Source organism: Sinohyriopsis cumingii, chromosome 6 (assembly GCF_028554795.1).
Source record: "Sinohyriopsis cumingii isolate HCF-2022 chromosome 6, ASM2855479v2, whole genome shotgun sequence".
Taxonomy (NCBI): domain Eukaryota; kingdom Metazoa; phylum Mollusca; class Bivalvia; order Unionida; family Unionidae; genus Sinohyriopsis; species Sinohyriopsis cumingii.
The window spans coordinates 150,986,073-150,999,486 of record NC_142966.1 but is presented as its reverse complement, the minus strand read 5'-3'; the positions used below and the strand labels follow the sequence as shown (position 1 = coordinate 150,999,486).

General features: G+C 36.0%; 1 protein-coding gene across 2 annotated transcripts; it reads left to right on the top strand.

The window, feature by feature from the left end:
* The first annotated feature begins 2,707 nt into the window (after positions 1–2,707).
* On the top strand, positions 2,708–12,957 carry LOC149798263 (uncharacterized). Of its 2 annotated transcripts, XM_089963399.1 has the most exons (6): positions 2,708–3,058; positions 4,408–4,560; positions 5,478–5,705; positions 6,309–6,410; positions 6,736–6,923; positions 12,170–12,957. In XM_089963399.1, exons 3-6 carry the CDS (start codon positions 5,672–5,674, stop codon positions 12,200–12,202), a joined length of 357 nt encoding a protein of 118 aa, XP_089819525.1. In that variant the 5' UTR covers positions 2,708–3,058; positions 4,408–4,560; positions 5,478–5,671; the 3' UTR covers positions 12,203–12,957. The 2 variants fall into 2 exon arrangements, with proteins under 2 accessions (XP_089819525.1, XP_089819526.1); XM_089963400.1 differs by lacking the exon at positions 5,478–5,705 and having other exon boundaries at positions 2,710–3,058.
* The last annotated feature ends 457 nt before the right edge of the window (positions 12,958–13,414 follow it).

The window sequence follows — 13,414 nt, the reverse complement described above, 5'->3', positions numbered from 1 at the left end:
TTCACGTAAGTTTGTGTGAATAGTAGATTATGGGTTTCTTAGCGTATGTGGAGAGTATAGTTTGGGTTTTATTATATGAAATGAGAAAAGTAGGGGGATGTTTTCCTTCACGTCCGCGCGTTGTTGTTTCTTTGGTTATGATCTAGGTAAGATCAATTTTACGTTTTTAAGGGGATGTTTTCCTTCACGTCCGCGCTTTCACTATAAGAACCCACAGTATTCGTCGTTCAAACCATTCTACAAAGAAGATGGCTTCTAACCAAATGGACAAAATACAAACATTGCAAGACGTTTTAGACAACTTAGGAATGATGGAGCAGATGTTAATAAGACTCGTTGAAGACCATTATTCCTATAGTCCCCATCGTGTAAAGATGGAAATTAATAACTTAAAAAAGGTAAAGGTCAAGATTAGTGGTGTCATGAAAGAGATAAAGAGGAGAAGGAGGATGAAGAGGAAAGAATAAGAACAAGCAAATGGAACGAAAAAATTGAAAAAGAAGAAGAAAATGAGAAGAGGAAGAAAGAAGAGGAGGAAGAGAAGAAGAAAGAAGAGCAGGAGAAAAAAAAGAAGAGAAAGAGTGTAGGAGATAAAATAAGAACTTGGTGGAGAAAAAGAAGAAATTAGAAGCAGAAGAAGAAGAAGAAGAAAACCCAAAGGCCCTTTTCAGGGCCAGCCATATTTCTCGAAAAGAGATAGCCTTTCAATTGCCTACCCCTTTTTTTAAATTTTTTATTTTTTAAAAAATATAATAAAAAAAATCCCATGTTCAATTTCCCTTGACGCTATAAAGTCCCACCCTGTTTAAATTCCCTTGACGCTAATCTGTCCCCCGATTTTTCTCCATGTTAAATTTCCATTGAGGCTAATCTGACCCACGATTTTTCTCCATGTTAAATTTCCATTGAGGCTAATCTGACCCACGATTTTTCTCCATGTTAAATTTCCATTGAGGCTAATCTGACCCAAGGGGGTCTGTAATGCTAATTCCCATTGAGGCTAATCTATCCCCCTTCACTACTTACATCCCAGACTTAGCAAAATCCGCCATTATTTCCCGTTAGGCCTACTGGTTCACTTATAGTTTCAAACTAATTTTATGACAAAATAGTGTATAAGAGGCAGTTAATATATATCCAGATCACCGATTGTATCATGTTCTTTTTCATGTACTCTTATAAAATGGCAACATGCATGTACAGCAAGGGGTCTTTCAGTCACTGAATTCTGTCATTGTGAATATCAGCACAGCTAATTGATCAACACATTTTCCCACAAAGCAGGAGGCTGAAGCAGGACATTCCTCACAGCAACAGTGACAGCGAAAGAGTATTTTCTCTAGTGAGGAAAAATAAGACAGACTTTAGGGCCTCCTTAGCTGCAGAAAATTTGTCAGCAATTTTACTCACCAGGATCAACCAGCAGGCAAGAAGTCTGAACTGTTTAGAAAACAAATTTACGATCAAGCAGTTGAGGAAGTTCAAGTCTGCCACAGTATCATGTCTTGATAAATAACCACAAGAACAAGTGAAGTTTATGAATACCATAATAAATAGAAATGCAGATATATTTCTGCATATATGTAGTGTTTTAGTTTTATATTGCAATCTTGATATAGTGTAGTATTGATGGTCAGGGTGGATGGAGTTATTGTCATAGTATTTTTCACTAATTTATGTCCAAATTCACTACTTTTTATCCCTATTTTCACTAATTGTGAGCCTAGAAGATTGGCAGCCATGAGTCAGTGATAACCTCTAAATGTTTTCCCAATCATGATATTTCCTTCAGATGTTATATCGCATCAGTGCTAAACAATTTCCCACTACTTACCTACCCACATCCGTTTGACATAATTGGATATTTTGAAGAATTTTTTTTTTTTAAATCATGTGATACATTTTTATTTGGTATGTAAATATTTAAATTCAGATCATCTTAATTATTTGCAGAAGAGAATCAGAGCATCAGGCTTGTTGAAAATATGTTGTCATGTCGGTGAGGAAAAGTATGACTTCAGCAAAATTGTTGATCTAAAGGGAGGCAGTGGTAGAGATGCAACAAAGAAGGGTAGACCACCAGGTATTACATCAGGCATGCCATCAAAGACTGCAGTGAAACCTGTTGCATTGACACTACCAGATGCAGTACCATCTGAAACCGAGGCAAGATACTAGTTTTTTGTGTTCAGTTTTAAGGGCAGAAAGCCTGTTGCTTATTTGCACAATACTAGATTTGAATCTTGCATGGTGAGGTTAAATTTATTACAGGTCTCTGTTTTCAAACCTTCTTGTTCATATTTTAAGCCAACAATATTTAGTCCAAAATGTATTTGAATCTATCACTGACCAACATACTTTAGGATTGTAAAAATATATTTAACTCATAACAGTTTAAATCCATTTAAATAATGTCTGCTGCTGTATGTTTTCTTCTTTTAAAAATTATATACACATATAATAGTGTCATGTTCCCAGCAGTGTTTCCCTTTACGCACATTTGTGCATCAGGGACGCACGCTGGAGAAATTGACGAACAAATTTTGTTGCCGTGCGGTTTTTTTACGCAAGGGATTTGTATGATGCAATCAGGATTTATTTAATATCCAATGCGTTGGACGAAGGGTGGCATCGTGTATACTTTGCAAATAGGCATTGACTGGTTCCCCGCTTTGTTTACTCCATTAGTTGTGCTCCTCTGTTCGTATGGAATCAGTTCACAATTAATACTTCCAGTTCAGTACCCACGAATGTAGTTCTAGTCTATTTTTAGAACATTTTTCCTCTCTCATTTTGGTGGTGATAGAAGAGTTTTATTTATGCATTTTTGGTAGGGATTTAAAGGTAACTGTTTATTCTTGATAATATGAGCTCAGGGTGTTGTTGTATGTGTGTATTTCGGCGACAGTGCACAGTGAGTAATAAGGCCTTGGTGATGATCCGGAAGTGGAAGTGAAATCTCTGTTCTGTTTACTTGCTGCTATGTTGACAGTTCAGCATCTAAAAAAAGAGCAGGTCAACCTTTGACGAGAACTTCACTGTGAAGTCATCTTTGAAGGTATTTAGATTAACATATGATTTGTATTGATTGTCACACAGTGGAAAGGTCAGTACTGAGAAACAAATGTAGAGAATATATAGTAAAATTAATTGTGTCCTATGTCCGTATAGCGGAGTGGAACGCAGGCAGCATATGAAATAAGGAACCAGACTAGCATAGGCAATGTTATGATGGAGTAGCTTCCCCATACCTCGCGAGCTCCTACGCGATTTCCGTTGAGCTCAGCAAGATGTCATCTTGATGTTTAACCTCAATATTTGTTGCATTAGAAAGCGATCTCAAGATTAAAACATCGTGCACTAAAAATCATTAGCAAAGAAAGTGAAAGAAGCAGAACACAAAAGAGTAACTGTGGATCTAACTTTGATGAAAAATGGAGAAAATAATTCCCTTGACTGGAATACAGCACATCCATTAGGATTACCGGTGTGACTTATGATAGTGCGATTGCGAAGACTGCATAAGTGGATCATATGGTTTAAGAATCTGCCCTCATTCGCCACAAGATATATGAAGAACACATTATAACCCAAGACATTCTTTCACAACAAAGAAATAAGTAAACTTGCTGAGACAAATGCGTTTATTTGGATTACACAGTCATGGGGGCAGTGCAGATTTTGTTGGTTTTAAACTTTGCTGCAATAAAAGAAAGACCTTAAAGTTCAAGTGTAACTTATTAGAAACAAGATGAATCATTAGCCTCCTTGATTTTTGGATAAATTTGGTCCAGGACGAAGTACAATGAAACCGATGACAGTACACATTTTATGACAGGCAGTAAATTGTCATTCAGTTATAAAGATTTATTAGGCTTTTTGTATTGGCTTGTATGTAATATGTTGGTCTATAATATTGCTTCGAAAAGATTATAATGAGACTGTTAAAAGTACGATTTTAAAAGCAAAATGAACTAATAAAATTACTTTTTGAATGGACAATGCATTTGTTTGTTAAATTTAATTGTGTTGGTTTAGTGGTACCGGTATGTTTAGAGAGAGTGTGTATGGTGTGCAAGTTGCAGTATCCTATTTCAAGCTGAAAAAGTACGAGTTGGATGAAAATTTGTCAGTATATTTTTGACCCCCACATTTTTTATGACCCCCAGTTCTGACACCAAAGGGGTTTCTTTACCCTCAGTTTTACACTCCTGGGGGATACACTGCAGACTGTTCCCATGTGTTTGTACTGTGTGCAAGAACCAGGTGAGCAATAAATGTTTCTTTTCAGAATCTCTTCAAGATGTAAATGTTTGCTGTTATATCAATAGATGACTTGTATTACCCTTTTTTTCTTTTATTTCCATTTCCTTCTGTCTTATTTGCTGTGTTGAATGTCTATTGCAGACAGTAGTGGAGTATTCAACTACTGAGAGATTACTTACATCAGAAGAAATTTATAGTAATCTTTTAAAGGAGTCCAATGGTCTTTTCATGATTGACAAGACCTACCAAGCATTTATGTTGCAGAACTTTGACAAAGATAGGATGGCCCTTAAGGTAAATTTTTAAAAAAAATTTAAAAGCCTTTTTAGATTTATTTAGCCTAGCACTCCATACTCAAAGTTGTGCTTCAAGAGACTCTATGTTAGGGTCAGAGTTTCGTTCTGATGGACATCTTGCTAAAACATTATATAATTGGAATCATCTGAGCTTTGCGTGTAGGAGATAGGCTACTTTACACTAGTGATACTGTGAAAATAATACTTTTTAAAACATATAATACTGTATGTATGTTTAGTCTCATATTGTCTCCTTTGTATATTATAGTTCTATATTTATGTGAACTATTGTTTATATACAGGCATCATACCTGCATGATATAGCAAAATTACCTTGTTTAGACCATTTTCTCAGCACCCTAATATATGTTATAATAAAGATTTAATGCCATGTCCTTCTTGTAGAGCTTTACCAACTGCTCACTGCTTTGATCTTGGTATCAAAGTCAAGACACATGACACCAAGAAATTGTGATCATGATTTGTTACAATATGATTTTTGTTTGTTATTCCAAACATTATAATGTGTATTCATTTATATAAGTTTATACTGTTATCAAAGATCTTCCGTCTTATTTTTTACTGCTCCAGTGGCCTCGTGGTTAGAGCATCCACCTGGAATGCAGGAGGTCGTGGGTTCGATCCCCGGCCGAGTCATGCCAAAGACTTACAAAAATAATAATTACAGCTGCCTCGCTTGGTGCTCAGCATTAAGAGGTTAGTGTTAGGACTGGTTGGCCTGGTGTCAGGATAATGCGACTGGGTGGGACATCATGCTACATGTCTGCGGCATGATGCCCCAGTGCTAGACATCACTATAAACTGCCACACTGCAGACATCATAGCGATATAACTGAAAAATTGTTTAAGCTACATTAAAAATCCAAATCACATCACATCACATCTTTTTTTCAGACAGGGAAGTTTCTTTTTCCAACCAGATGGGGAATGACTTTCAATGAAGATGTGCATTGGATCTATAAATGCACCTGCGATGTCTCTAGATCAGAATTGATAGAATGTTGTGGAGATAGAATGCCTGTACCATACAGTGATAAAAAAATATAAATGATTTCTCTGCAATCTCAATCAAATCATCTACTTTAAAGATGTATATTCCAGTTCTGACATTGTCACAAGAAAGTGAGGTATAGCAATAACTTTGCCAATTACATGGTGCCAGTTTCTGTCTTAACTATTTCTTGAGTTATGCATGCAGTTTCATAGAATAATACTAAAATAACACATCACAATTGGAAATGGTGTTCTACACAAAAGTCAGGTCCACTGTGTCATTAGGAATTGTAGCTTTACAATCAAAATACTGTTGGTACTTTGTCACTTTTGTTCGGCTTTGGAGCAACCCGATATAAATCAATTCTGTGTGCATTACTCATGTCAGTAATGATGTACCAATACAGTTTGGTTATGTAAGTGGTGTTTTTGCATTTTTTCTTTCTTATTAGTACAAGTTTTATCTCATGTACGATGACTCGTACTTGACATGGAAAGCTTTATTTGTCCAACACTATTTGTTGTTTCTGAATTTTAAATATTTAATCTAATATTGTAAATTTAATACCTATTTATGTGATTACAGACAGGTTTTATCTATTATTATTGCCAACTTCAGTGATCATGGTTCAACTGTTCCATCCATTATTCATTATTCAGCAGCTCATTGGCTTGAATTATTGTAACAAATTATGTCCACTTGTTAATGTAATGACACATTTTTTATTTCAGATTTTATGAGGAGAGTGCCTGGATGCTTCCACATTAGCACATTGACAACCATTTTAGACCCCTTTGATGCAGTTAACCAGATTTTTACGACTCTTTCAACAGGTATATAAATAATATTCCAAGTGCCAATCAGTATTGCAAATTACTCTGAAACCTAAGTTGCAAGGGCAAAAAGAGAATGATATTATAAATAAGTCATGTCATGACCAGAATTGACAGTCCATCCTTACATTATATTCATTTCAGTGTGCATGTATTTGTTTTTCATCCTTGACATTAGCATTAATAATTGAGAAATAACTTTCCAATGTTTCAATAAAGAAAATATAAACTTAACTTTTTCATAAATTAAGCCATTATCAACACTATCAAACAATAATGCATAGTTATAATCATTGTCCTGACAATGTCCAGCCATTTCCTTCAGGTAAATGGCATTCATCTGATGAAGCTTACCATTTAATCATCAAGAAAGAACACGTACATAGAGATGTTCCTGCAGGAGACAAATCCAACTGCTTCATATTGGTTGAGAACAGCATGAGCATTGACAGGATAAAGGAAGGGAAAAATGTGAATTTTTCGATGAGTGTAGTATTTGGGACTTTTCAAAAGGTAATACTGTCAAATCAACTTTTATCATTGAAAATGAATACCTTAGAGAAATGTAGAAGTTAAGAATAACAAATACTGCATTAAATGTAGAGTAAAGGGCATGTAACATGGGAATAACTGGATCCTCAACCTGATGGCGACAATTTAGTTATTTTGAGCAGATAATTATGTTACACTTAAAAGTTACCCTGATTTTAAGAAAAGATTGTCTTATTTTGTTAAAAAGAATGACTCCAGCATCAGCAGCATCGCTCTTAAAGAATACCAAGGCAATCATCAACCACTCGCAGCATCACATGGTAATAGGCGAGGAGAAAAACATTTTGTAAGAAATCATCAGAGGACTTTTGACGAAATAAAGGAAAGGATGAAGAAGATATTAAAATCTTGAATTGAAAAAAGATGACTCACTGACTGGCGCTCATCACACTGGAGTAATAAGCAACGTCAGGTACAATGAAAAGATGAAGTCCGCAAACAAATGACATAAGGGGTTGTCCATAAAGGATATACGCAGATAATACCCGTTTTCCTACCCCCCCCCATCCCCTTTTGTCTGCATGTGGCTTACCCACCCACCCACCACAACCGGCTGCAGATGTCCCCATCTAGCATTATACACTGCTCTATGGTCTGGCATACCCAATACAATGTGCTATAAGTACAACACCTGTTATCTGTTCGACTCCATACACTTAGATCTGCCTGTTAACTGTTAATCATTGTAGTGTATATTACGTTTAACAGCAATTTTAACCATTTTACATTTTTGGTACACACCTATTATGTAAGAAACAATTTAAGAGTAAAGTCTGATCGTTATAGCTGTGTAATTATTTTTCACTGAAGAAGTTTTTATGTGCTCTAAAATCTTGAGAGAACTCGTACACCATCATGTTATTGAAGCTGCATGACCAACTGTAGCTGCCTTTTCTTGTACTAAAAAATGTCTTTGTCTGTGTCTACATCACTGAGTCATCTGAATTGGTTAATTTATTAAAAAAAACAATTGCTGCCAACATCAATATCTGAGCATTTACCTGAGTTACTGAAGCTTTCATAGTCGTTACTCTAATCGTGAAAACTCCATATGTACTGAGAGAGGAGAATACGTTGCAGTTACTTTAAATAGCACATTTCGACTAGGGCATAAACAGCACCCGTGTGATCTGATGTAATGGTCATTCACAGCAATGAATGTAGTATCCACTAGGGTGTTTTCCCTGAAGGTGGCGCTATGAAAACCCACTCAAAATGGCTAATGTTTATGGCAGGCGTCAAAAGGTGCTTGTCTGTGAATCAGGTAGAGGTGTCCAAGGCCGCTTGTATGCGAATCAGGTAAAGGCATCCAAAGGCACCTGTATGCAAATGGAGTAGAAGTGTCCAAAGGCGCTTGCATGAGGTAATGGGATATTCTGTGGCACGAATCATACAAATTGAAATTAACAAATAATTTATACTTAGGGATCACCCATATAGGACGTCTGCAAAACATACTGGAATACACGCAGTATGCCTAAAGCAGCTGTTCAACACAGAATATCTTAACAAAAAATACTAGCCTGCGGACGTACTCGAGGTCCTTTACACCCCATCCCGCCATCTTTGCGGACGTCATTTATGGATGATCCCTAACCAAGCCAACATCGCATACAATATGTTAGAAGTCCTTGGAATGATAAATGAACATCTGTTTGTGCAAACAAAAATGCACAACAAAGAACAGGTGCCATCAATCATTTGCTATACACTAGACCAAATTACTGACCTACAATACTTCTTGATGTATGATAATAATCAACCAGGAGGTATAGACAGAACATTCAATTTTTATTGGCCCTGTCCTTGTGCACAAGGATGCTTCTTACAGAACTTAAAAAGAGTTTTCTGGGACATATTGCTACAGAGCTAGATAGAGATATTGAGTCCGTGGAAGTAAGAGTGTCGGAAAAATGGAATTTGGAAGTGATGATGAGAAGGGCATAAAAAAGACAATAGAAAATGTATTCCTCTCAGCTTAGCACTAAACATCTGTGTGTGTGTGATTTGGATTTTTAATGTAGCTTTTAAAAATTTCAGTCATATCGTTACGATGTCTGCAGTGTGACAGTTTATAGTGAACCCCTACGAAATGGAGTTCTTGAAGTTATGAACAGTTCATGAACTTATGAATTAATCTTGAACTGAACATGAAATGTTCTTGAAATAGCTTTTTGGCTGTTCATGAACTTTAAGAACGAATGAAGTACAATTCAAGAACATGAGTTCAAGAACTGTTCTTAAATGAGTTCACGATCATGTTAAGAACAGTTAATGTTCTAAAATAAATTTAAATAGTTTTTAAAAAAACTCATGATAGTTCTTGACAGAATTCTGGGCCATGTAAAACAGTTAAAGAACAAAAAGAATGGCAATTAAATTAAATTAAAAAACTGAAAATTTTATGATAATATTTGGAAACAAATCAGGAATAGTTTAAGCACACAGAAGTTGCAGCTTAAATAAATGAAAACTTCATAAAATTTTTTGTTCATTTGATTTTGAATACAGCACCATTCAATGAAAGAGACTATTTTTGTCATAAACTTAACCTTTTAAACTGCAAGCTCACTCTCTGTTTTCAATATTACTTATAATGAAATGTTCTAGGCAGTTATAAAATCAGAGGATGTCTGAAAAGATGACAAAAGCAACAAAATTCTAATATGTAATTTTGTATGGCCTTAGAGTTAGCAAAATAATGAAATCAGAAAGTAATATTATTTCCATGCAACTCATGCTTTATGATTCTCACATACATGCAAAATAACCCCTAGCACATGATACTGTATTATAATTTATATTTAAAGATGGAATGATTGGCATTTTTACAATACAAGTCTCGGCTGGTTGATTTGGCTGGGAGTTTGTTCGAATGAAGACTAAAGTGTCACAAAGTTTGTTTGCAGCGACTAGATCAACAAATGGTGAGGCTTTTACTGAAAACTAATGTTTTCCACCTGTAAGTCTTGACAGTGACATGTTCAGTTCTCTTTCAAATCGATGAATAACAGCATAGACTTTGTTTTCTGACTCATGCAACACAAAGTATCTAATAAATCTTATTTTACTGCTATCATAAAGCACAAAACTGCAAATCCGTTTTTGCATCCTTGAATAATCCTACGAATATAATTTTGCACAACTGACAGTTATTTTGTCCACCTTTCTCATCTCTTGTAAACTGACCACTTCAAGCTTTTCCAGAATTTCATTATTAAGCTCATTCTGTTTAAAGATTTTTTTGGCACCACAAACTGCAAAATTATTTGCTTCATGGGTTACTTTCCAGCTGTACATTTTATCTTGATCAACCCATTTCTATGGCTACAGGCTTGTGCATGCCTATATCTCATTGCTTGTTTCATTACAATGCCAGTTTTGAAGAAGAAAAAATATTTAAAAAATCGGAAAGAAAAAAAGAAGAAAAAAAATCGCAAGAAACACCAGGCAAATGCAACAAGAATCCAGCGACGTATAGCAAGCAGGACCGTTCCTGAGCTCTCCTTCCCACTAATGACAGCCAACCATTCATCTGTAGGGACCTTTATGGACCCACAGATTGAGGCCAAACTATCAGGGTTCCTTGAATCCATAAAAGCCTGGGTGAGGTGGCCCCATCCCCTTCCCCAGGAACAACTAGCAGGCTGCGGTGCAGTCAGAAAAAAGTGACACATGCACAATTGTGCACACGCCACTATAATTAAACTCAACAACAACAAAAATGCCAGTTCCATGCACTGTCTGCAGAAGTGTGGAGTTAGTGTCCTCGAATGGAAAACAGCTCCAAGCCCACAAGGGTCCCCAAAGCTTAATGAAGGACACCAAAAAAACACCAACATTATGGCCATTAAGACCACATGAACCATCTCCATACAGATGCTGGAAAGATGAGTAGAATGTATCCAAAATAGTTTCTGCTCTTTCTAGAGAAAATGGAGTTATCTCCAATCAGAATATATATTGCTTCAGATAAACATGCCAGATTACTCATCTTCCTCTTCAAGAAATCCACTGAGGCAAGGAATGGCATATATTAAAGCAACAGTTGTAATTCCGTTGCTTTAAAATGATTGTAATGTTTTTCAAGGTCACATTGCACTCTTTCAATGCTGCTTGGTGGTTTTATATGATTGTCATGTTTACCGCCTGCAATTACATAAGGAACAAAGGAATGGGTTAGCGCAATGAGTATGTCGACCCTACACTGTTACAGTGGTTTTGTTTGTACAAGAACCCTTTGTTAGGTGTTATCTCTCACATATGGATGTTAAAAGCTTTGTTCTAAGAACAAAGGACCCTCGACGCTATTGTAAATCTCCCCGCTTTGACAGATGGCCCAAAGCACTTCTGTTAAGCTAAACTGACTGGGGGTAGAATTGATATCCAATCAGAACTGAGGAAGGGTGGGACCATCAATTCAAACTAGAACTTAACAGTCACTTGAACCGATAACGAGTTAGTGATTCGTAAGCCGTCATACTGGTAAAGCAGAATATACTCACTCCGAGGGAGCCACTCGTGATTTGGCGGGAAAATTCTTCGTACATTCTAAGGACAGAAAGCTTCGCAAAGGTCAATGAGTTATTTGCTCGATTGTTTCAGAATGTTATGGCATTGTAATTGTAATTAAGTGCAGTATGTATATTTACTTACTAGAATTGTTAGCACGTAGAATTACCTTTGTATTGTTTAATTTACATGCGTACTTGAGAAATGAGCTATGATTATGTAGATTGCTTGCTCGTCAGAATTAGTATTGTATTTTGCTATTTAGTTTGTTACTTCGTAGTAAACTAGTATATTTATTTATGTGATATTCTAGATTTTGCCATTGTGAATTAAATGGTAGCTTGTAAAATGGCTGCAGTGTGTAAATTTAAATAATATGAATATTTGAATATTTGTGTACACTTGTGGGAGTGTAATGTACAGAAATGCGTCGGATTATTGTGATATTGTTGAGAATAAGGAGATTAAGGAAATATATATATATATTGATGTGACGCAATTTAGTGATTTCTGTATGATAAGTAGGATACCGTTCTTATTGCAATGTTGTTTTTATAAGAACATGTGTGTTTTTCGATGTGCACGAATGCGTGACCAAAGATGTAGATAACCTTGATCTGATGATTGATTGATTGTTGATTTTAGTGTGAGCGAGATGGCTAACACAAATACTAACGTCCTTGTGTTTTTTGTAGGAAAGTTTTGGTGACAGAGTAGTGAAGTCCTGAGTCTCAGAGAGACAGGATAGAATAGGTGGAGAACGCCAGAAGGAGAAATAGAGAATAGAATTAGGCGGGGAACAAGCCTCATTGAAGGAAAGAGAGAAAGAAAGGAGGAGGAGAAAGGAAGACAAAAGGAGAGGAGGACATGAAGAATCGGAGAACGCCGGAAGGAGGAAAGCAATTGGCGTAGTAAACTCAGATGAGTAGAAACAAAGTACAGGGGAAAGCCATCTCACACTAAAATCACGTGATGAAATAGGTTGTCACATGGTCGAGAGGAAGCAGATTGGTTGAGAACTTAATATCGTTTAATTTGTATTATGTATTAAATTGTTATTCTTTTGGATTTCACCCTTGTGTTCTTAATAATTTAATTGTCGGTAATGCTGACAGGGGGCTCGGAGCTTTACCTCTCTCTATCACTATTTTCACTTCTTACAAAAACGAGCCAGGGTGGGAAATCCTCAGTAATTCAAATAAATATTGGGAGCATCCCACCCCAACAAGTAACAGGGAGTCACATAGAACTTCACAATGTTTCAATATACCACTTGAAATAGCTTTAAGATCTTTTCCAATAAAATACTTATTTTTACTTTCTGTTGTGGAAAACCATTTATTTAGCAAAGTCTTGGTGATTCCAAGAAGGACTCCATGCATGTAATCTGGCACAGTTCCTTTAACAATGTCATATGACTGGAGTGATGCAAGACCTAATGTTCCTTTAAATCCTTTGCAATGTTTTTTTATCCCTTCCCCCCTGAATACTTGGATTATTTATCTCTGTATGAATAACACTATGCAATTCCTTCTCCTTGCTTTACAACCATTCCTGGATTTTCACAAGCAATTCAGGCTTCCGATCCATTAAAATATGTCATACAAAGCATCTCTGCCTTTGATGGGAGATCAGCAATCCCAAAAACAACTGCTAGTTTTACATTGATAAAACCTCATTATTTAGTTTAACATCCACTTCATTTTTGTATAAATTGTTCATGTATTCGCTGAAAACAGCCAGGTATTGCCTAAACAGTGGCTTCCCCTTTCCTTGCCATATGCCTACAAGCAGCATATTGTCACGGGCAAATCTTAATTTTGGACTAAATTCATTTATGGCCAGAAATATTGGCCATAACTGTGTTTTAGATGATGAGTATAAACTCACTCCATCAGTGTTAAAAATGGTTCTAAGATTGTTAGGATTTTTTTAAGAAA

Excerpts from the sequence above, each read along its gene's own strand:
- LOC149798263 (XM_089963399.1), top strand. The coding sequence starts at position 5,672 with ATGTATATTCCAGTTCTGACATTGTCACAAGAAA. Across the intron at positions 5,706-6,308 it reads TCTGACATTGTCACAAGAAA|ATTTTATGAGGAGAGTGCCT; the intron begins GTGAGGTATAGC and ends TTTTTATTTCAG. Across the intron at positions 6,411-6,735 it reads TTTTACGACTCTTTCAACAG|GTAAATGGCATTCATCTGAT; the intron begins GTATATAAATAA and ends CATTTCCTTCAG.